This window comes from Larus michahellis, chromosome 1, assembly GCF_964199755.1.
Source record: "Larus michahellis chromosome 1, bLarMic1.1, whole genome shotgun sequence".
Classification (NCBI taxonomy): Eukaryota; Metazoa; Chordata; class Aves; order Charadriiformes; family Laridae; genus Larus; species Larus michahellis.
In genome coordinates this window covers 188,107,460-188,131,927 of record NC_133896.1, presented here as the reverse complement: position 1 = coordinate 188,131,927, position 24,468 = coordinate 188,107,460, and the positions used below count along the sequence as shown (strand labels likewise).

Genomic DNA, 24,468 nt, shown 5'->3' with positions numbered 1-24,468 from the left:
TTCACATTTGTCCATTGTTACAAAATTGCTAATTCAGAAGGAATTAAAAAGGAACTTGTTGCCCGAAGCCGCTGCCTGTTATGAAAAAAGCTACAACAGAAGCACATGTTTTGCATTTTGAGGAACATAGAATTGAAGTAAAAGGGATATTAATATAACTGGCCATGTCAGGGAAGCAGCTAGAAAATCATGAGAGTTGCCTGTCTCTCAGTATCCACAGTGTTCCCCTAAGGGGAACATGTATGCTAAAATAGCAAGCCCTCCATATAATTATTTGATGTGATGCATGGAGAAAACTCAGTTTTCTACATATTTCTTCTTATGCTGTGACTCGGAGGAGGTTAAAAATTCTGCCTGTGAGTAAAGCAGACATGGTTTTTGCAGACAGTCCTCTTCACAGTGATTTTCAGTAGCTAAGCAGTGACAAATTTTCAGACTGCCTGGATGCAGCTGAACATTTTTAGTCTAGACTACGACAAAAGCACCCGGGATTAGATGTTAAGTGGCTGGGAATGCTCTTACTCCTGGCTGACATGGTGTCTTGCCTAAGCAGTCTTAACCTTTGCCTTCGGGGTATCTGAAGGTGAACAGGCTGGCCGTTTTTATATAAGTTGGGAGACGTGTTGCAAAGGCAGTGTTTTTTCTCTAGGGATGCTCCCTTTTCAAGTTTCCACCTGCTGAAGGAACTGCTAACGTTTTGTACTGCCAGAGCTAGTGACTTTGCTGAATATTTGCAGAATGTAGATTGTAATGCAGTTGTACGGGAGTTTTAGTTTGTAAGTCACCTCCTCTTGTCGAAAAAAGTTCAGACTGGTGGTTATTAAAGTTGAAAAAAACGCCGGGTTAAACTGAAACTAACAAAAGAGATCCTGTTGCCTTCTGATGCACTGGGCATCATTTTTTGTGAAACTTAAGAAATCTGCACACGCTGTCCTTGCTGTGTTTTTGCAGGGCTGTTTGTGGGAGGTGATACTTTCGTACAAAAAGTTTTTTCTTCCTTTCTCAGACTAACAACGTATCACTAAGAAGCTTATGTGCAGCTTCAAGTGTCCAAAAGAACATCAGGCACCAAAAAAAACCTTATAAAAAGCAGGAAAAAGGGTTTAATTAGTGCTTTTCGAAAAAAGAATATGCAAATTTTGGAGCAGTTATAAGTATTCACAATCTATGATTTTAGTACTGTTTCTTTATATGTGGTAAACACCAAGCAGGTGTGATGGATTTCCATATACAAGTGTTTGTAAATTGCTTGTATGTAAGTTTTTTGTTTGTAAAATTAAATTTGAATGTTGTTTACCAGCAAGTGCAAGCGCTCACTGGATTTAAAAAAAAATATCTTTTTCTGAATTTTACTCTTGAAGGTTTGCCTACCTCAGCATATGCCACTGATTGCCCCATATAAATCTAATTGTTAAAAGGATTTTGTTTAGCCTTTTAGGATTATAACACTCATCTCAGTTCAGCAAAGTGTTTAAGCAAGGGCTTTATTTCCGGCATTTTCAGAGAATGGACCTGAACATGTTCCTATTCGAGGCAAAGCAGTAGTGACGGCTTCTGTAACTGGATTAGGCTGGAGGGAAGTGTCCCATAGGTGACTAACGCTGTCTAACGTTGGTGGTTGGATCGGGGTGACCGTAGGTTGACTGGTACCTGATTCCGTGGGTTACAGACAGTGGCAAGGGTGTTTGGGCACCCAGATTATAGTAACTAAGAGTCCCTTCCCGTGCCTTTCCATCACTATTTCCTAGTCGTGATGATCTATTACAGTGTATTTGTAACAAAACCAGCTTCTTAATTCTTAGATTATTTACATTGTTAATAAAATGTGGTCAACTAATGCTTGTTTTTTTTTTCTTTTTCTGTGTCCTGAAATACTTTTATTTTAGGAAATACAATTTATCTCTGGGAGTTCTTACTAGCACTGCTCCAGGACAAAGCTACGTGTCCTAAATATATCAAATGGACTCAAAGAGAGAAGGGCATTTTCAAACTGGTAGATTCCAAGGCTGTGTCCAGGTTATGGGGAAAACACAAAAACAAACCTGACATGAATTACGAAACAATGGGTAGAGCTCTCAGGTATGTGCATTTTTAATAATAGACTGATATTGTTGCCTTAGTGTTTGCATGCATTAACTGCCTCATCTAAGTCGTGTGACAACAGAAAAGAGTTAACACTCTATCCATTCGGGAAATTAAGTTATTTCAGCAAAATAAATTAGCTAAGTAAGAGAAACCCTTACTAACCTCAACCCCAAATCAGTCACCTTCAGTCTCAGCTCAGACATTTTCAGTACTGCTGCAAAAACTGCATCTTCACAGTCAGCCAGACGATGTAAGAGACTGAAGATTCCAAGTGGGGCAAGCCTTTTACATAAAATTTGAATCTCTTTTCTCCAAAAAAATGCTAAATTCAGGGGTATTAATGAAATCATTTCTACTTGTTGCAAATGATCCCATTTCCAGTGAAAAATATAGTTTTAGAATTAAGGTCTGGTGGCTCTTCTCTGAACTTGCGTGTACAGACATTTTTAAAGCATCTTATCACGTGCCTCTGCCTACCAGGCTGGGATTTTTCTCATACATAAAAGACTACATAATAAGCAGACATCCACAACATTTCGGTCTTACCTGCTGATTGATAATTGTCCAACTGAGCAGCTGTGCATTTCTTTTTATTTCCCTTCACCTCTCACTTCAGTGTGTGTCATTTCAAAGTGCCATATAATTCGTAAATGTAGCAGTAGTAGCGCTCTCCTGTTCTATTCCCTTTGCTTTGTTGTAGCTAAAATGTCTGCCTTTGCTTACTCGTTACCATAAATTCAGGTAACTGAAAGAACTGTATGAGTCAAGAGGAGGATTACAAGTTTCATGCAACTTTTAAAGAGTATGAGTTGATAGCAGAGCTGCCAAGTCATGGAGTTCTTCTCTTCTCCTCAGAGTTATCTGAAGTTGAAATTAAAAGGTGACAAGAAATACCAGTAAAAGAAAGTTGTTTGTGATAAAAATACGCTACTAAACTGGCTGCTCCTTTATAATGAAGAACCTAGGCACTTAAAATGTCGTTTACTTGCTGGTCTTATTTTCTGGGGGGTTTGGTGCCTTTTTTGTGTTTGTTTTTGTTTGGTTTTTTTGGTCAAAAAACACTTTGTAACTTGATGTGTGTACACTTTAAACAGATACTATTACCAAAGAGGAATACTGGCTAAAGTAGAAGGTCAGCGCCTAGTATATCAATTTAAAGAAATGCCAAAAGATCTTGTCTACATAGATGATGAAGATGCGAGCCCTAGCACTGAACCCTCAGATTCAACTCTGCTCTCAACTCCTGTGGCCAATAGAAACCAGTCAAGCAGATCTAGAGCGTCTGCAAACGCGGGAACAAAGGGAGGATCGACCACAGTGCTAAAAACAGGAAACTCAAAGCCTGCTAAGCTGAAGGAGCACGTAGAGGTTGTACAGCAGCAGACACCTGGCTTGACTTCAGAAGTTTTGAGGACAATGCAATCTCCGCAGCCAGTACATCCCACTCAGCTTTTTCGGACAGTTCACGTAATGCAGCCATTGCAGTCCCTCACAGAAGGACATGCTGCTGTAGCCAGTAATGTTTCGGATGAAACGTTAAATCCCTCAGTTCAGAATATAAGGTAAGAAAATGTACGGAAAATAAACGTGTGAATAATAATAAATGCCCTGGATGATGGCTAGATAGACTAGATTCTTTGTTGTGCTTCCAAAAAACGCTCGTCTCCCAGCTTGGTTGAAGCGAAACGTTGTCTTTGTGGCTGATCCTAGGAATTGGGAGGTACTACAGCATACTGCGACGTGTACACTCATAAATGCTCTGCCTTTGGTGGAGGGAAGCGCATTTTTCCTCTGGTATCAGGCCTGATGCAAGTCCTTTAGAGAGGAAAAGTACCTAACTTCCCTTTCAAATTGGTATCGTCAGTTCTGAACCACAGCAGAGGCAGTAATTTCATGGCTCTGCTTTTTCACTGACTGGTGTCTTCACTTTTGAATTATACATGGTGTGTCTGTATGACCCCTTCAAAAAGATTTTTCCTTCTTGCTTCTTAATTTTTCTTCCTAAGAATTTTTTGTCATCTCTTTCATCTTTTGTATTGTCCCCAGTTACAACAAGGGAAAGCTCGGTGTTATGCTAGCATTTTGCTGCAGTTACAAGAGCATGTTCTTTTGATTTCAGAAAACAATTAACAGAATAATCTCGTGGGAGCTGGGTATCTGCAGACTATTTTGGGAGATAGTCATGCTTCCATGCTTAATTTGTCAGTCAACTGGCTAATGCTACACAGGGTTTAAGCATCATGACTCTTTTGCACTTACTCGTTAGCAGCAGCACCCTAATTGAAGAAGCTTTAAAAACAATTATTTAAGCCTGGTTTTATCGTAGCCTGAGGGCGTCCCCTGATGGAGCTTGTTCATCTCCACTGACTACAAAAGACCAAAACCAAATTTACGTTCTTGTAATCTAGGTTCCTCACAGGAACGTCAGAGTTGTATATTGTGATTCAGGACCTTAAAGCTATTTCAGGATATAATTCAGAAGCTGCACATTCTTAATGAATTATGAGCATCGCATTTTTTTGAGATTTGTTCTGTTAACATCACCATTATAATGGGTATAACTTTGTGCTGCAAAATGGCAATAATGTTATTTCCTACTCCCTCCTTCTATTCTTTCCTTTGAAAATTACATCCAGAGCCACCAATAGATTTGGAATGGTGCTGACTATCTGGGGTTGACCACACAATTTTGTCAGAAAGTAATGAGACCAAATAATTTCTTTGTTTCCAAAGAATAAGTTTTGCCCTCTCATCTCTGCTACGAGGGGGATGCTGTAAAAGCTAGTTGGTTATTAAAACTCCACTTACATAAAAGGAAAGTCCAGAACAGCAGTAAGAGATTTTTCAGAAGAACTGAAAGAACGACTGAAACTGTTTAGATCAGCCTCTGGTGACTGATACAATAGAATCAATAAGAAACGCTTTAGGAGATAACTGAGTAGTTGAGGAAGCTGAAGATTTATATACAGGAAATGACAAACCCAGAATGCAGCTTCAATCAAGAAAAAAAGTTATATTATCTTTTCTTTACTTGGGGTACAAAACCCCCGAACTTTAAAATTATCCCTAGTCTTCCTAGTTTGAATCCTGCTTTTTTTAAAGTTTCCCTTAAAGATTATGAAATGTTTTCATTCACGCTGCAACATGAAAAATTCACACGGAAAAGAGAAATTCATTGGTTAGTAAAGGCTGCAAGGGAATAAATACATGGGACCATGAAAGCAAAAATATTTTTCATAGTTACTGGTAGGCACTGTAAAATAAAATGGAAAGAGTTACCATTTTTAAGTAGACAATATCTGTTTTCATTTGTCTTTTAATTTTGAAATGCATTATTTGGAATGCAATTGAGTTTTGTTTATTGTTCTAACCAACTAGAATTAGTTCAAGATGCAGATAGGGGAGGGAAGGATTATATTTGATCGGAAGTTTACTGAAAGATAATTATGAAGAATTTGACACCACCACCCCACACCCCCCCACCCCACCCCACCCCCCCCCCACCCCCCCCCGAGGAAAAGAACCGGTTTTGGAATGAATTTAGAAAATTAATAGGAGTCTGCATCAAGGTGATGTCTTGTCAGTTTTTAAAGCTTAGGCATGAAGCTACTCTGTACAGTGCAATGCTATGATTTCAGAGTTGATGAAGGATTTAATTACGTGTAGAAATTGACTGGGGCAATATAGTGAAAGGAAACAAGTACAGACATAATTGAAGCTATACAGTATCATTTAACTCAGTAGAATAATGCTATTAAACATTAATAGGGGGAAAGATCTGCAATTTGCAGAGTTAAATAGCTCTAGTCTTAGACCTACACTAGATTATATATCAAAACCAATAACTATAGTATAGATGGTATAAAAAATGGTAATAAACAGAAGTATCTGTAAGACCTAATAAGGCAGGCAGGCAAGAAGTCCAGGCGAACATTTGGGAAGTTTCTCAGTGACATTATGACATCCAATTATTGCATTATGGCATTTCACAATCAGACTTTGGGCAATAAGCTAAGGGGAAAAAAGTAGTAGAGATGATAGATGTGTAAGTTCCAAGGAAGTAAAAGCCTTAAAGCCATAGAGTTCTGTATTGCATCGGTTCTAATCCCGTGTTTGGAACTTAAAACATTATTACACGAAGTCTTCAATTGCACTTCTCTTAGCCAGGATGACAAAGTGTCTCAGATGAAGGGGGGGGAAAAAAAAAAAGACCCATCGGATCTTTTCAGTATAGTATGTAATTACTGAATGGTATAGAGGCACTGCTAATTAAGAAAGAATGTACTGAGGTGTCTGAGCAGTTAGAGTGAAAATAAAAAACACAACCCAGATTTTATGTGCCAGTCTGCAGACCAAGGTGGTGATAAGTCCTGTGCAGTATGGAATGGGCAGTGACTCTCAAAATACAGTTTATGACAGATACTTTTCGGCTCAGTTTCAAAATGCAGACTTAAAATAGTTCTGTGAGGTAGAAGGGCACATGGAATATTTTTTTGAGCATATGTTTTAGGTCTTGTTTTATAATAAGGCTAAAACAAAGGAACTGGATTTTGGGTTTGCTTGTTCAAGCAGCCATAAATCTGTAGCAGCTGAACGTGTTTGTGTACACAGTCTGAATTGCTGCAGTGGGGTTTCCATAAGGGATGAAATAAGTGGTCTACATGATTTGAAAATGTACAGCACGTACAATTGCCATTATAGAGTAAGAGCTGACAAACCTTCTGATGTATGCACACTCTCTGCGGGATTGTGGCTGGAGTCACTTTATAGCCGTTTTACAAGGAAGCATGAGGACAAATAGCAACATTGCTTGCCAGTTTCTCTTCAGAGGTTGGAGCATGTAGATAGTCAAAGTCATTTTGGAGTCAGGGCAACCAGGGTTTGGGAATGATCCTCAGAAGTTTTTCTGATGCATATTGGTTAGTGGTTGGGCTCTGCCTTTAAGCATGAACATCTTGGACCCATCTAATTTATCTTGACGCAATGTAGCTTCTAAAGTTTCGTTAATATAAATGTTCTCCCGTCTTCTTCACGGAAATAAGTGTTCTTCTCTCTGCAGCGATTTGCTTCTGTTGTGTTGTGAGAAGAAAAAAATTTATGTGATTAACCACATGCTATAGAGAAAACATTGAGGATTTTTGAGGTCAAAACAACTGCCTTCTTGACACTTAACCATATCCTTCATAGCAGAAGTCTGAACATGCATCTTCTCTGCTAAGAAATTTGGAAAAGAATCATATTTCAGTGGTGCCCAGTGACAGGACAAGAGGTAATGGGCACAAACTTGAACCTAGGAAGTTCCATTTAATGTGAGGAGGAACTTCTTTACTTTGAGGGTGGCAGAGCACTGGAACAGGCTGCCCAGAGAGGTGGTGGAGTCTCCGCCTCTGGAGGCATTCAAAACCCGTCTGGACGTGTTCCTGTGCAGCCTGCTGTAGGTGACCCTGCTCTGGCAGGAGGGTTGGACTAGATGATCTCCAGAGGTCCCTTCCAACCCTACCATTCTGTGATTCTGTGTAATGTGATGAAGGGCTCGTGTCACCATCCTCCCCTGCGCTAGGTGGCATTGCCTGGTAAAGCCTACTCCTAGAGCATTGCTGGGAGTGTGTGTGGCAGCCATTCCACAAGGCCTTTTTGTGTTTCTCAAAGAAAGGGACAGTGAAAATCAGGGGTTGGCTCTTTGCAGGAGACAGGCAGTGGCTTCATTTATAGCTGCACAAAGCTCTTGTAGAGTTTTTGTGCACTTTTGAGGGGAGGGTAGTGTCGTACTCCAAAGTGGAAAGGTCTTGTCTTTCTGGATGGCTTCTAAGGGGCTTTTTATACAAGTTCTGGTGCTGCTGTATGCAGGAGACAAGAAGTGGTCAGGGGAATATGGCTCTTCTTCGTCGCTAGTGGTTAAACGAAAAGGCGGTGATGTGGTGCTAACCCAAGCTGGGAAACGGGGCAGGAGTGGGGTCAGGTCACGTAAACTGGATTTGGTGGACCAGGGAAGACATCTAGTATCACCAGTGGGAATATTTGGAATTGCAAACTCACTGCTGTTCTGCAGATCTAATCACTCTGGCTCGGTGGATGCAAGGACAGTTACTGCAGTCTCCAGTCGTGTAACTGGGAGCTGAATTTGGCACCACGTGTTTCCAGTGATAGGACAAAAATAAAAATGCCTCTCTGGATGAGATGATTTATTTCTCACTTTTTCCGATGAGCCATCTTTTTTAAGGAAGAAAAAAAAAAATAAGTGTTTGATTTTAGTGCTTGTAAAATTGTTCTGTTTAAACTAGAATAACTGATACAGGTTAACCAGAATACCTGGTTTATTGGAGTAATTGTGTTTTAGCTTGGAATTCAGAGGCACTGAAGTAGGCCTTGGATTCAGCTCCATGCTCCTCGAGTCATTCTGAGCATAAAGGGCATCCCTTCTGTTGCTCTAGAAAGTGTACATTTCATGTAAGGTTAGGGACTTACCTTGTTGTGGAGAATCTAGGACATCATACAGGGCTCTAAGGTGCCTGCATTGGGGCAATTAAATTGCTCCCTTAAATGATTAGGGCTGCAGGTAGAGACATGCCTTTTCATTTACCTTTAATCTAGAGTAGTAGTGATTCAAGGTGGAGTGTCTTCTGGATGGAGTCAAAAGAGGTTCTCATGTTACTAATGGTTCAGAGAAGACCATATTGTGAGTAATTTAAAATTTCATGTCTCTGTTTCTTCTTGACTGTACGGGACATAGCCGAGTCTTCTAGCTGGCAGCTCTGTATACCAAGAAACTTGCAATTAGCTGACTACTGACAGATCCTGTGTAATGCTTTAGTGGACTTAAGGTTTCAAACACAATATTTCTATCAAAATTCAGTTTATTTTTACTTTTCTGTATTTTCAAGTTGTTGTTTTTATAGCATGGACAGAGAATGTTAGAAGACCAGTATCGTGACTCTGCTCTGTAGCTGGGGTCCACAGGGGACCAGTGGGATATGCTCTGCGTGTTCCCTTCTGAACCAGAGAACTGCTACATGATGAATCAGCCACAGCTTTCAGCTTGACCTTTTTCCAGCTTTTGGGGTAGAAAATGTTGCAATAATGCATCCTGAAGGTGACACAAGCGTGGACCACAGTGGCAAGATCCTTGTTCAAGAGGAGAAGGAAGTAGCTGAAAGTGAATCATGTTTTTTCTGGGCATGAGCATTCTGTGTGAGAACAATGATAAAGCCAACAATATGCTAACACAAGGGATTGTCCCAATAAGCAGAGGGAATTACCTTTGAAAGTCATGTCTACCCCAAGCAAACATATACGCTTTCTGCTATTGTTCCATAATCTGTTTCGGTGTCCAGGCTGTGATGTATTGGTGGTCTGACTGCAGCTACGCTGATGCTGAAAAACAGACAGATTTGGCTAGCCTGAGTTTATCAACTCTGAAAATGTGATTACAGCTGCTATTTCAAATGAAGTGTCTTCATCTTGTGCCATGTATAGGCGTTAGCTTGTGTAAGTTCTGCAGTGAATGTCGCTGTTATGTTCTGTAATCATACTTTTACACCCTATCTATATTGGTTTTACTCAAGCTTGCATAACCACAGAGACACAGGGAGGCAGTCTGGGACCGTCCTACTGAGATTTTGCATTGACCATCTGCTTTCAGTCTTTTTTCCCTGAGTAAGAATGAGTGTCAGATCTGCATGATATCAACTAATGTTGTGGCCCATCACTCCTCTGCCATTGCTATAGGTATCACAGAATCACAGAATCTTCAGAGTTGGAAGGGACCTCTAGAGGTCACCTAGTCCAACTCCCCTGCTAAAGCAGGATTGCCTAGAGCACATCCCTCAGGACTGCATCCAGGCGGGTCTTGAAAGTCTCCAGAGAAGGGGACTCCACAACCTCCCTGGGCAGCCTGTTCCAGTGCTCTGCCACCCTCACCGTAAAGAAGTTTTTTCTCATATTTGATTGGAACTTCCTGTGTTCCAGCTTGTGCCCGTTACCCCTCGTCCTGTTACTGGGAACCACTGAAAAGAGTCTGGCTCCATCCTCCTTCAACCCACCCTTTAGATACTTGTATGCCAAATAAGGTCAATAGGGACAATTTCTATCAGAGCAAAGACTTTGGTTGTAACCAGATGTTTTGATTGGATTTTCCTGCAGCTGAGAAGACCTTTTCTTCAGCCCATTTCTGATTTAATTTCTGTGGTAGGTAGGAAGAAGGTTGCTTACGGCAGAAGGGACTTCAGAGTCTTCTAGAAATGTCAGTTTTGTTTCTGCGCAATGACAAACTATCCACAGGAGTTCTCTTTACGTGTCTTTGCCACTGTCGAAAGAGGTGGGGTTTCTGCATGTCTCTGTTAGTAGCAAAGTTTCTGATTTTTAATTCAGGCGAGTGTGCAGTTTTGAAAAATTCTGGAAAGAAGACTGTAAGACTGTGTTGGGTCAGTAAAAAGGACGCTAGACTTGAGAGTTAAGTCCTCTGTCTCTTTCCTTTAGAGATTATCTTAACCTCTGTAAGACATTATCTTGTCTAGGCAAAGAGCTAGACAAGAACAGGCAAGTTCTGCCTTACCTTTGGAGGAGACGGTGTTCAGACTGGGTATGAAGGCATCAAGTGCATTTTTACCTCATGTGGGCATCTCCCCCTACACTGCTTAGCAGCTCCCGTCCACGTGGCTTGTGCTGTAAAAGGGCCAGTGGCCATGACAGTGATACGCTGGGGTGCAGTATCAACAAGATTGTTGGCGACTGTGAGGATGATGTACACGAGCGCAGCTGTGGAGCAGTTTGCAGTGACAGTAGAGCTCCTGATGCTTCCCATAGTCCCTCAAAAGAGATTGCCTCTCAACTCAGGCATCTGAAGTGGTTCTAACAGGCATATCCCACCCCTTCACCTCCCTCGCTCTTCCTGGCTTGACTAAATGAGTTGTTTGCAACCAGTTAGTTGAACAAATGGGGAAAGTCCCTGGAAATCCGCCCGTTTATCTCAAGGCCATCCTTTACCTTATAGCTGTAGGTTGAACAATGTGTATGTTGGAGAGGGAATTCTCCTCTGTTACCTCTCTCTTTATGTATTTCTTAATATTGCCCTGTTTTATTTTCTTATTGTGCTGTGAAATACTTGTTTTACCTTGCCTTATAGCTTCAGTGGGTTGGGGTTTTTTTTGTATCTTCTTTCTCCATTTAATAAATTTAACATAAATTACCGTGAATAAAGCTGTTTTTCCTGCCTGTCACTTATTGTTTGCTTTATCACTAGTTACCTCTTGATGAGCTAATACGATATTGCACAATTCCAGGCTGTTAAGAGTAATACCAAGTGGACCACGACATAGATGATCATTTTCTGCCAAGCTAAAATGACTTCAGAATTTTTGTCATTCTTTTCTCAGTTGTAACCAGAATGTTTTATGGCAGCGTTTCCTTTTCATCACTGTTGCTCAATGTTCTTGTTCTTTTTGTAACCTCTGCAGGAACTTTTATTCACCCAATAGATTTGTACCTTAGAGTAAGAAGGGTGTGAACAAATTGATGGTGAAGCATCAGACGCATAGCAAAATACACAGTTTAAAGCACCTAAAATAATGTAGCCCAGTGTTAGCAGATCACCTGAAGTAATGTGGTTTTGCTTTGGTTTTTTTTAAACAGGCAAAACAATTAATCAAACCTGTATTGTTTTCAATGATGTTCAAAGCAAATAGTTTGAGCAGGTAAATTTTTAGTGTGTAAACAGACTCAGTTGTCTGTAGTCTTACCAATTAAGGCAAATGTCTTGCTTGGCCACCATTAGCATAAATAACAATTTGTATTTATGGTGCTGTGTGCTACTTAATCCTGTGCTTGTACAGACATCTGCTGCATGCTTTCTCTGGAGCAAGTTCACACTCGGTGAGTGTGTATACATATATGTGTGTATACATGTTTATGTATGCGTATCATATGTATGTATCTTGACTGATGGAGAAGACAGAGCATCTGGAGTAAACTGCTAGTCACAGTATGATTTACAGGTCTGGGACATGCTTTCACAAGAAATAAATTGGTGTAATATCAATATGCAAATACTAATTACAGTCTGCTGAGACTCTGGTTCGGTCCTCTCAGAGCTGTTGCTCATACTGCTTTGCAGAATACCTTCTGCACTGATGAGATCCAGTTCACACTTCTTGAGGTTGTCCTTTACAGCCATTTAGCGGCTAGAAGCTTTTATTTTTACTGTTTTGTTTTAAAACAAAATGGCTAAAGAGCAAGAAAGTAGCTTCAAAGAAATACTTGGATGGCATACCAGCACAGGCTAGCAGCTTCAGCTGCTGCTTTCAAAACTGCTACAGTTGAGTTGGTCTTAATCCTTCAGGCTCAAGTAAATTTCTTCATGGGTTAAGAGCTGGCTTGGTATCTACTCTGATATTTTTAATGCTTTTCTGATGGCAAGTGTCAGTTGTCTTTCCTTCTTAGCTGTTCCACTTGCATTGCTGTTTTCTGTAGACTTTCCTGGGTTGAACTGTATCTATATGACATTGCGATTTTACTGCAAGCTTGTTTAACTGTAGGTAGTTTTGTTGGTTGTTTTTGTTTTTGTTTTTTTTTAAAGCTAGTGGATGCCCTCATCCTGTTACTACTTCTGACACAGACACTTGTGATTTTCCTATCAAGGTGCCAGGGGGGAATTGATAGCGGGGAGTGGGGGGGGGGGAGGTGGGGAAGTTAGCACTGATAACCCTCAGCAGACTTGGTGTGAGCTTTGGTGCTGTCATTCTGAGCCTTGCACTTTAAGTTTGGTTGCTGGTATTTGCTGTGCAGCACCAAGCTCTAGCTGGTGCTTCACCTCCATCCAGCCCCCATTTCCATGAGCTGTCTCCAGTTGTGTGAAACTGGAGCTCAAGATTGACTCTGGTGTCGTTGCATCAAATTTTGTGTCCTGGTTATTATGGCCTCTGTGATGAGACTTACGTGGGAGCCTCATGGGCAAGGGTTGGGATTTGTTTTGCTATAGCAGCATTCTTGGGTACTGCAACCTGTCTTTCTTGTGAGGATGAGAAAGCTACAGATACAGATTTTGTTCCTTGTATTACCAAGCCACACAGGAGGTGGGGAAGAGATTGCCTACAGCAGGGACTGGCAGCTGGACAATGCTTGGGGAGGACTGATGCGCCCTGAGCCCGATACCAGTTGGGTTACTGGAGCGCTGCCCTTGCTGGTGCAATCTGTGGAGCTCAACTAGAGGCCTTTCCCAGAGGACTGAGCAGAGAGGGACCTGGGAAATCCTCTACAAATATTCCTTCACTTGTCTCTGCTGCCGCACTAAGGAAGGGGGAGTGCAGCTCCCTGTGCAATTGGACTATTGCCAGCAGCAGCATCTGCATCCACATTGCCCCACGGCTTCAGCATTTCATAAGTCTTGCTTTGGTAAGCTTTTTTTTGTAACTATGATAGCCAGAGCATGGTTTTAAGTTGAAGTTTTGAATATGCTGAGTCTGATCTGACTGGTCAGTGGTTAAACACTGGCAAGCAGGATTTCACAGAGCTGTAAAAAATAGGTACGACAGGGGTAGAAGGACTATAGAAAGGAGGACATTCCATGGTAGATGTATAGTAGGCAACCCTTACAGCATAGCTGAGGACCAGGCTTCAGAAGGAAGAGCGTGCAAGGACTTGAAAGTACAAATGTTGATAGAAAATTGCTTTCCATTTAAAGGGATTTCAGCAGGGGCAGAAATAAGCTAGGAGGAGGAGGAGACAGTTATTTTTGTTTTCAGTCAGTGTCAAGCATGTTCAAGAAAACACAAGGGAGAGCTTAAGACTGAAAAAGGGGAGGTGGGCAGGCAGGAGAAAACAGAATCACAGAATGGTAGGGGTTGGAAGGGACCTCTGGAGATCATCTAGTCCAAGCCCCGTGCCAGAGCAGGGTCACCTAGAGCAGGTTGCACAGGAACGCGTCCAGGCGGGTTTGGAATGTCTCCAGAGACGGAGACTCCACCACCTCTCTGGGCAGCCTGTTCCAGTGCTCTGCCACCCTCAAAGTCAAGAAGTTCCTTCTCATCATGTTGAGATGGAATTTCCTGTGTCCCAGCTTGTGTCCGTTGCCACTGAAGAGAAGCAGGAAGATTGGAGAGAACTTTGCAGGGCAGACAGAAGGAAAGAAAAAGATTGTCAGAGACAGCGTGGCATGGTGGGCTGCAGCAGGCTGTGGGAGGGTGTCGAAGCACTTACCCTTTCCTTCCTCTTTCCCGCCCCTGGAAATCATTTGCTTCGCCAGGACTATGTTGTGGTTTGGGGGTTTTGTTTGTTTGGTTTGGTTTGATTTGCATGACTGGAGTATATGCGTTTCAGCCGTACCTCTTCATTCACCATTGTCCATTGTAGTAATTGTGTGCTTCAGCAATATGGCTGTTAATTCTCTAATGTTGCCCTTTCAGCTGTACGTATGTAGAAAGTAAGGTGGTACCCAAGTCTGTGAGCCTGAAACTGATGGAATCATTCCTAAGTTAAACTGATGTTCTGGGAGCAAATTCTGTTCAGTTGCTTTACCAGAAGGTGCGTACAAGCCTGGCAGAGAGACAACTCTGTGTCCTGGGAGTCTGAGAAGGTCCTGCCCAGACTCACTGTTCCAGTGCAGATACTTTTACATATAGGTAAATGTATATACAGATGTCAGGAGAATTGAGGCCTGAGTTACGCGTTATTTAGGCTCGTGACTTACGAATTATTTAGGGTACCTCATGAAATTGATGGCAGATATGTAGCGCGTCATGCTCGTGATGTTGGTTGATGCTTGAAAAGGAGATCTTGGATGTGATTTCCAGGTTTTCTGATGAACTACAGGACGTCTCAAAGGCTGGCTGTTCAGTTTGGCGATGGTAGTAGCGTTTGTGCTGGGTACCTTTACTTTGGGAACTGTGTTGCTGAAATCAGGGGTCAGGTCCAGTTCTTGTTTTATTAGGAGGGTGACTGCTACCTCTTCTGGAACCGTTGGGTAAATGAAATGTTTATGATGACAAGCAATTTTTCAATAGTAAATCTGTAATTATTTTTCAAAACTCAGCGTGGAAGTGTTCTGACCCTATAATCTTTTCTAATCTTAATAGGACTTTACAGACTCCAACTCAAGTTCCAGTGGTTGTTTCTCCTGGAAATCAGCAGCTGCATACTGTAACACTCCAGACAGTGCCTCTTACAACAGTGATAGCCAGCACGGATCCAGCCTCAGCAACAACGCCCCAAAAATTCATTTTACAAGCCATTCCTACTTCACAACCCATGACGGTTCTTAAAGAAAACGTCATGCTGCAGTCTCAGAAGCCAGTCTCGCCTCCTTCCTCCATTGTGCTGAGCCCAGCACAAGTTCAGCAGGTGCTCACCAGCAGCGTGCAGACAATTTGCAATGGAACAGTCAACATGGCTTCGTCTCCATCCTTCAGTGCCACTACCCCCGTGGTAACGTTTTCGCCGAGCAGCTCACAGGTGGTGGCTCATCCGTCGGGCACGGTGATCACTTCAGTCATTAAAGCACCAGAAACGAAACAGGTCGGCGGACAAGGAGTGGCAAAAGAAGACGACAGTGACAAATCAGATGATGCCGAGCAGTCGGAGCAGAGATTCCAGCAGCAGCCGTTTGTGATGGTAGTGTCCAGTTCGAATGGTTTCCCGTCTAACGTGCAAGTGAAGCAAGAAAATGAGCCATTGGAACCCAATTCGTATTAATAAATTTGAGGAAAAAAAAAAAAAAAAGACCCTGTGGATGACTATTTTCATAAATGTGATGGGACCTTTTTCAGTTATGTATATATGATTTGATTCTGAAGCAAGATGTTGCAAAGCTACTTAATTTCTGCAGTTAATTGTTAGAATTCATGCTTTAGAATGGATTTTGATTTTCTATTAATTGCTAAATGTTATCATACAAATAAAAGTATATATTACTTATGTTTCAAAATACAGGCATGAAGGAACATGCTTTTTATGCTATGAAGACTTTCTCCTGAGGTTGTTGGCCAAAGTTTCAAACTTCTTACTGTATCTTTTCAGTCTGTCACCGATTTACCTTGCAGTAATGTTATTATAACCTTTTCTGTTTAATCCATGTGTATCACTTAACTTTTGAAGCAACAGTTACTTTTAGTGGGACCTTTTCATTCCGTGTGTTTTTATGATCAAGTATCTTGTTTCATACTGGTGAATTTACACCAGTTTTAGACTTTGATAACCAGGTATCTTCTTGCATTTTTTGCAGCACAAGCTTTTTGTGCGTGCAAAATGGAATATACACTCCTATTGAGAGTACGCATTTATTCCAGTACTGGACAATGCCATGTCTATATTTTATATGAAAACATCAAATATATTTAATTACAGAAGCTAACAGCATCACTGCAGGTGCAAGCGTTTCATGCCATTTTGCAACTATGAAGCTTAACAATCTTGCTTTCTACTTCAGATTATTTTGTAAGGGGGGAGGGAAATGAAATATAAATTTATGCAGGTATTTGGAGTTTAATACTGCTAAGAGTTCTTTTTTTGATTGTAAATAATGTACATTCAATGTCACAAGGAAGTTTTTTCAGCTAATTTGTTTCCAAACAAATTTTTGATAGATGCAAATAAGATCATTATGTTTAGAGGTTTAATGTTATATGTATTCATATTACAGAGTGAATTTGTATTTAAAGACAAATTTTTAAATGATGGAGCCCTCTGAACCTTGGGTCCTTGTCTTTTGTATTTTTAATTGGTTTATTATGAAAATAAATCAAGTGGAAAAACATTTTTCTGTATTTACTCTGAAATGTTTTTTATATTATTGTAGTGTTTTGATGGTCATCATAAATAACCAAAATACACTGAGGAACGGGACAGTGTCATTAATCAGTGTGGGTCTGTGGTGGGACACGAGCAATTCACAAATCACTTCCGAACAGACTCCAACACACCCAACATGCCCTGGGTATCCTTTGAAATAGCGGTACTGTATGTTTTTGTAGCTCCAGTGAAAGTTGAGCTAAGTTCAGAAATGGGACTTAAACTTCTCCTTTTCTGTCACTTCCCAATATGTTACAGACAACAATTCAAAGCTTTGAATGTCATTCTGGAGTGCCATTCATTGCAAAGGTCTTTGTAGCTCCTATAACACAACCATTGGCCCAAACTTCTAGGGCTTCAAAACCTTGCATATTGCAATGTCTCAACAGAAGGTGAATTAAAAATAAATACGATGCCTGGTAAGATTCATGGAATGTAAAATTAAAGGGAATATGACTTTCTATGATTGAATTCATGTTAGGAGTTTTATGGATTGGTTCATAAGGTTAAAGATAAGCACATGAGTACTAGAAAAACTAGTGGGAGCAGAACTAGGCAGAGACAGTTTGGTCTAGTTGAATACATGTAACTCTACAAACTGTATGGAACGAGCAGTTCTTTGCCACAGCCGCCCTGTTTCTTGGCAGTTGAAAACACCCTGCTTAAGTCAATGTTTCTTCCCTCTGACTCCCATGCAGTCAAGCTTCCACCTGCAAATCCCAGGTGTTTCACCCCATTTTCAGGAAGGCTGGGCATACCCACACCGAAGCTGCCAGCTTGACCGGGGGTTGTTTATCTGGCAGCACTCCCCGCTGCTGGGGAGGGCTGGCAATATGGCTAGGAATGCGGGTAAGCATGAAGGATGCTGATCTGATACAGTTCTCATCCTGAGGGCTATTTCAGATTGAGGAAAGCACTGGAGAGGGAGGATAGCTTTTTTTAATTCAGGTTAAAATAGGGACTTTTTCCTGTAGTACAAGTATTTCATAATACTAGGAAACCTGATGTGATAACGCTTGACTGACATTTTGAAAAGCAGGGATGTTGTTTTGCCAATTTACTGGAAACCTGGAAAATAAATTAAAAAAAAAAATAAATCACTCCTTAAGGTTACAACTTTGACAACAAAACCTCTTGCCATAGATGCAACTACGTTACAAAGGAAAAATGATTTGTCTCCTTAGTTTGTATCACTTGGAGAAGCAGAGAAAATCTCCAGCAGACGGTAACAGTGTCTCCAACAGCAGACTCGGTTGTGTAACAAACAGTAAATGAAAATCACTCCCTTCCCATGTCCCTTAGGCTCCAGTCTGCCAGCCGAGTGTATCTGTACTTCTAGCTCTCCTTAGAATCATAGAATTGCCTAGGTTGGAAGGGACCTTTCAGATCATCTAGTCCAACCATCAACCTAAGCACGATGTCTTCCCGTCTTTTAAATACCTCCAGGGACAACAATTCCACTTATTTCCCTGAGCAGCCTGTTCCAATGCTTGACAATGCTTTCGGTGTAGAAATTTTTCCTAATAACCAATTTAAACCTCCCCTGGTGCAACTTGAGGCCATTTCCTCTTGTCCTGTCGCCTGTTACCTGGGACAAAAGACCGACCCCCACCTCGCTACAACCTCCTTTCAGGTAGTTGTAGAGAGCGAGAAGGTCTCCCCTCAGCCTCCTTTTCTCCAGGCTGAACAACCACAGCTCCCTCAGCCGCTCCTCACAAGACTTGTGCTCTAAAAAGACTTTTTATCCTTACTAGGATGGAGGATGGGAGAAGCTGGAATAAATAGTAAAAGCGGAGTTTGGGCAATGCCTTTGTGCCTGTGGCAGTGGCCAAACACAACCCGCCATCTCAAATCCCAGCCGCTGCTGACTCAGAAAGGGAAAAAATGAGGCCGCCGTTCTTTTCTGCAGGCGTGTGAGGCTGCGGAGGAGAAAAAAAAAAAGGCATTTTTTTGTCTGAGGCGTTTCACGGAAGGCAGCCCCGGGAGGAGGACGGAAGGAGGCCTCAAGCTGCCAGCGCCGGGCCCGCCCGGGCGGGAGCTGCCCGGCGGCGCTCGCTGAGGCGCGGCGATCGCCGGCACCCGCCGGGCTGGGCCGAGAGGCGGCGCCGGAGCTTCAGGCAAGCCCGGCGCCTCCTGGGCGGCCTCAGCCTTCACCCCCTCGCCCTTCCCCTCAGGCTCGCACTCCAAATGGCGGCTGCGCGGCTTCGCCAACCGCCCGCTCTTCCCCCGTGTCTGCGCGGACCCTGCTTGGGAAGCCCTGCAGCAAGCTTCGTCAGTGAAGGCGCCACCATCATCTCCCTCAGGGCTGCCCTAAGGGGCAAAAGAGGCGCGCGGAAAGGGCTCCGGGATCCCCTCTGCCACGACCGGTCCTCCAACTCTACGGCGAGGCGGCGCGCTTGCCTCGGTAGCTACGGCTGAGCCCCGCCTCGCCCGGGGAGGCGCGGGAGGAGCTTGCAGGGCCGTATCCCGTCAGGCCTTGCGGCGGCTGCGGCCTTGGGGTTCGGCGCGCGGGTGCCGCGGCGGCTCCAGAAGTTTCCCGGGGGGGCGGGCGCCATGGCGGCGGCGGGAGCGGCGTCCCCTCCGCGGTGAGCTCCCATCGCTGCTTCCTCACCCCGTGCTCCTTCCGCCCGCCCCCGCCTCGCCCTCTCACGCCGCTGTGTTTCCTCGGCAGGTTCTCGGACGGCGACGTCGACCGGGACCCGGCGGCAGCGGTGGAGGTGAGGGCCGGGGTGGGCCGAGCCGAGCCGAGCCGGGCCGGGCCGGCGGGGGTTCGGGGGCGGTGAGCCTTGTCCCATGGCTGTGTGAAGTTTCCCGGCCTGCCCAGCCGGGGGGTGACGGAGGGGGCCGAGGGGGGGGCGGTACCGGCGGGAGCCCCGGTCTTTTGGGGTGCGGTGCCGCTGGTGGGAGCGAGGGGAAGGGCTGAGGCGAGCGGGGGTGGGGTGAGCGGGTGTCTGGCAGATTTTCTCTTGGAAGCCCCTTTGGGGTGAGGTCTGGCTACCGAGGAGTTCATGGAATCATAGAATGGTTCGGATTAGCGCCCTTCTGTCAAAATATTTGTGTTACCTGCGTTGCAAAAACGAAAAAAAAAAAACGAACCCTAAACTTTTTCTTCTGTGTAGATGGTGGTTCAGTTAACTAAATCAATTGCTATTTGCAGTTTAAAAAAAAGCCCCAAGTTTATTGGAGAAATGTATTCAATCTTCATTAGTTTTTATTCTCCCCAGATCTATATTTTTTCCTCTTTCTATATTTTGTGGGGAACAGAACTGAATTTCATTTCATCTCGAAGTAAGAAATAATTTTTTTTTACGGTGAGAACAGCCCTTCACTGGAACAACCTCCCTAAGGATGTGGTAGAGCCCTCATCACTGGAGGTTTTCAGGACGCAACTAGACAGGGTGCTAGATAACCACACCTGGGCCTTTCCCCCAAAAAGTTGGGCAAGGTGGTCTTTTGAGGTCCCTTCCAACCTGGCCTGTTCTATGATTTTACCCATTAACAGTTATTAACGTGCTTTCAAAGGTTGTTTTTACTTAAAACAGAGGGTTAATGAGAAGACAGAACTGGAGGGTGGATAAGCATTTCCATTTAACGTACTTGGAAGGGGGGAGGATGTAAAGGGTTAGTTCTGCTTCAGTAGAGTAGGTGGCAGAAGCATAAGATGATGCTGAATTATCATTCCATAAGGAAAATGGTGAAGCTGAAAGTTCTTTGGGGTTTAGGATGTAGCTTGTAAAAGTTTTTCAGAAGATAAACGGTATCTAAAAAGCAATTTGGAATAAACAAATATATTTGGCATAGTAAAACTAGTTTAAGATCTAAAAAACAAGTCTTTCCAATTGCGGAGGGGAAGAAACCATCCCACCACCAAACAAACCAAAAAAAACCCCAACACCAAAAGGCCTTTCGAAGTATTAAAGAATACTATCAGAATGTGCATTTAGGTTTTTTTCTGTATTTACAGAGCTGCTTTGCTTTCCTAGTTTATATTTCAGTTCTTTGTACATTCAGTGCTTCAAAACAATATATAACACATTCTGTGGGCAATATTTACTACTTGATACAGTAATACTGGTGTCACTTGTGTAGCCTTTTTGAAAAGTACTGAATTGAGTAGGCAGATTGTGCTTGATAATCTCTGAACTGCCAAGTCCCGTAGTGCAATGTAGCGTTTTGCTGATTTAGAAGCTTGGGTCTACGGGTAGTACACCATGTTTGCACGACCTTAGGTGTGGTCTTTTAGCTCATGTGCTTAATATTTCTAATCTAGGACATGATACCCTATAAATGGTGCTGTGTAATGCTTCCACGCCTGAAGCGTGGCATGGCATTTCTGCACTGTGTCGTCAGGACTCTTAAGTCCTTTAAGTCCTGGAGAGCATGCTTCAGCTTTCTGCACCTGGATCTGATACAACTGAAAGGTCATCATCCATCTTTAAATACCATCTGAATGATAAAGCTGTAAACTCTTTAATGACTTTTTTGGCATTTTAAATTGAAAAAATAGTTTACTGTGTGGAATAAGGATGTTTTCTAGTTACTCTTCAATGCAAGTGGTGATGATTCAGGAGACAATCAGAATTGTATGTTAAAACAAACATTCATTGTTTTGGTGTTTTGCCAAATGAGAAACAAGGGTGCTGACCCTCTTAGATTCAGGCACTAGTGATTCAAAAAACCGAAAATACCTTTAATTCACACAAACTCCTTATCATGAGCATGGAGGGACATGAGACGTCCCAATGTATTTAGAAATATGTTTGCAACTTGGTTGCATGGTAAGGGCCTTTAGAGTAAAAACATGTAGAGAGCACATACTTGAGAGTTTGAAGACTAAGTCTAAGCTTGTTCTAAGTGACTGTTGCTCATGTCCATAATCCGGAGTTCGTGGTGCTCGTCAAGTATTACTTGGCCGTCTTCTCAAATAGCTGTATTATAGGAGTAACTTTGCATTTGTGTGAGTGAGATGTCACAACTTACTGACAAAAAGCCAACGAAGAGGTGAGTTTCATGCTCTTCAGGATGCTTGGGTTTGGGTTTGGTTTGGTTTTTGTTTGTTTTTTGTTTTTTTTTCTTTCCTGGTGTGAGGGCTAGTTCTGCAGAGGAATCCATTCGTATGTTGTGCGGTGGTTCTAATCAGGGCTTCTGTCATCAGCGTAAATCACAGGAACTAATGTTTGGAGTGAGAGGTGACCTGTCACAGAAGTGACTCTGCTTGTGAAGAGTAATGTTCAGTATCAGAGTCAGACCATGCTTGGTTTTGAGGATCAAAAGCTGTACTTCACCTCTCAGCATAATATGCACCTATTTTATTATATGTTTTACCTCATGTCCATCCCGTGTGGAGTACCTATAGCCATGAATATTTCTGTAATGACTGCTTTTACATGGCTTTAAATCTTAAGAGGGCATCTGTATAATTTGATCAAGTGTTGCTGGTTACAACTGTCTACTTCTTGCCACTTTCTTTAGAGACCCCAGATGTTTTAGAAGCATATGCTGTACCTATTTGTATTTTATGCTAATAAAAACTCATGCTACTGCTAAAAAAAAGCTGTTGTTGCCACTTAACTCCTAGTTGGCGTGTTTTGTGTGACAGCTGTGAAACAGAGCAAGGTACTCATCTGAATTAAAACTAAGGCAGGTCCTTCTGCTCTTTTTCTCTGTCTTGGTGGGACAGTGTTCTGGCAGCTGCACTCTACTAATATTCATGCAGGTTTGAAGCCTGTATCTTAGCCACCCTCGAGCTTGCTAAATTCTGAGTAGGGGTCCAGTCAACTTAGTAAACAGAGTTACTGTACTTAGCAATGTACTCTAGTGGCTTTGGAAGACCTACTGTTTTCTAGCGAAGAGAAGAACTTATCTCATTAATAAGGGGGGAATTGCAGATGCTCTTTCCAGGTGTGTGCATCGAGTCATTGTGATTTTATTCTGTTATGCAAAAGTCATAAACTTTTCTCATAGTGAGCATACTATTATTATTATTTCAATCTGTATACCCAGTGATTCCCCTAGCAAGGGACTACTTAATGCTTATTTCCATTGTGCAACGATATTTCCTGTGAGGCCTGTGCTGCATAAGTCTTTTGTTCTCCTGTTTTTGTGCTCAGCATAAATCGGAACAATTTCCTGTGCTCACTAATATAATGTAATGTGGTATTTCATCATGTGTTACAATGCTTTGAGTGTGTTACCCCCACACAAGTGTTTTGACACACTGCATGTTGATTTCCAAAGTCCTGATCCTGCAGTGCTTCCTCAAGTCCAGCAGATTTCTGTACAAAAATGCTGAGAATTGTAGGAAGGTCTTTGGAATATGGAGGATCATGTGTGTGTTAAGACTTCATGTTTAAGGCAGCTGAAAGTCCTGTTTCCTTGAAAACAGGCTCCTTGAATTTGATACAATTAGCAGGTTCCTTGTACTTCAAGATTTAACGCTTAAGCTTTGTGAGTGAGAACTGAGCGACAGGTAAACGGTCATTCCACTTAGGATATTTTCTTCTGAAAAGTCTCTTAATTGACAGGGGACTTCTGAGGTGCCATTTCATGTTTTTCGATGTGTCTTTACAGGAACTGACAACAGCTTTGGAGAAGAATCCAGATGATGCCGAATGTTATTGTCAACGAGCTTATGCTCATATCCTTCTACAGAAATATGCTGGTAACATCTTCAGACAACACTGAGAATCCTCTTACAAGTATATTATGACATGTTCTGTACAGAAGATATCTTAAATCTGCAGCCAAATATAGTAGTAGCAGAAAGTGTTATTTGTAACTTAATATGCTGATTCTACAGTTAGGGCATAATTTTACAGGTTTTTTTGATTGTTTTGTTTCTGCAAAACTTGCAATGAATTGGGTTCTCTGCAGTCCCAGCTTTCCATTTGATTTTAGCCTAGTATTATCTTGGCACCTTTTTTTTAAGCAGAGTTATTAGGCAGATTTTAAGTTTTGTGTTGTAAGCATCTTCCATCCTTATGTTTTTGGTAGAGACTGAATCCTGTCATGGTAGGAATGTGGTAACTGAATAATGCCTGGGAAAAAGATTAACTGAATAACTTAAGATTTGGTCTATTTGGTTTTTTTACAGCAAAAACCAAACAAACAGGTTCACACTTCAGATCTAAGTAGAGGATTTCACTAAGTCATGCCTTGTCTTAAATAGAGCTAGCTCTGTAGCTGAATGAAGGGTTCACCCGTAGCAGCTGTGGCTGGATTTAATTCAGTGTGATTTGTGTGCAACTTAAGAAAGCTAGCATCGTACACCTTCCAAAATTTTCACTACTAAAAGACTCGCAGTTTGCTGCTTTTTATAAGATGTTATTATGTTCCTCACCTTTAAACTGACTTCCAACAGATGCAGTTGCAGATGCAAAGAAGTCCCTAGAACTCAACCCCAGTAATGCTGTAGCTCTCCTTAGAAAAGGGTATGTATCATATATTGTGTTTTGGTAATATTGTGATAATCTGTAGGGCAATATTAGCATTTGGATTATGGCTCTATACAGGCTTTTTGCAACACCATGAATGAATAAATTTAATGCCATACTGCTTATAACCCATCCATAATAAAGCTGCGGTTGTAAGAAGCAAATTAGTTTGGGG

At 42.2% G+C, this 24,468-nt stretch overlaps 2 protein-coding genes across 5 annotated transcripts in view; both read left to right on the top strand.

The window, feature by feature from the left end:
• The window catches only part of ELF1 (E74 like ETS transcription factor 1), a 94,053-nt gene extending 77,218 nt beyond the window's left edge, over positions 1-16,835 (top strand). For all 3 annotated transcript variants that reach the window (XM_074564617.1, XM_074564628.1, XM_074564638.1), the window contains exons 7-9: positions 1,887-2,079; positions 3,180-3,647; positions 15,150-16,835. In XM_074564617.1, the coding sequence (XP_074420718.1) occupies positions 1,887-2,079; positions 3,180-3,647; positions 15,150-15,765 (1,277 nt within the window). In that variant the 3' untranslated portion in view covers positions 15,766-16,835. The remainder of the gene's footprint in view (positions 1-1,886; positions 2,080-3,179; positions 3,648-15,149) is intronic.
• A 2,205-nt stretch (positions 16,836-19,040) lies between these two features.
• SUGT1 (SGT1 homolog, MIS12 kinetochore complex assembly cochaperone) overlaps positions 19,041-24,468 on the top strand; it is a 29,976-nt gene continuing 24,548 nt past the window's right edge. Inside the window, exons 1-4 of one of the 2 annotated variants that reach the window (XM_074564743.1) lie at positions 19,041-19,445; positions 19,532-19,577; positions 23,431-23,521; positions 24,221-24,290. In XM_074564743.1, the coding sequence (XP_074420844.1) occupies positions 19,414-19,445; positions 19,532-19,577; positions 23,431-23,521; positions 24,221-24,290 (239 nt within the window). In that variant the 5' untranslated portion in view covers positions 19,041-19,413. Of the gene's footprint in view, positions 19,446-19,531; positions 19,578-23,430; positions 23,559-24,220; positions 24,291-24,468 lie in introns of both variants that reach the window. The other variant, XM_074564752.1, reaches the window with a different exon arrangement.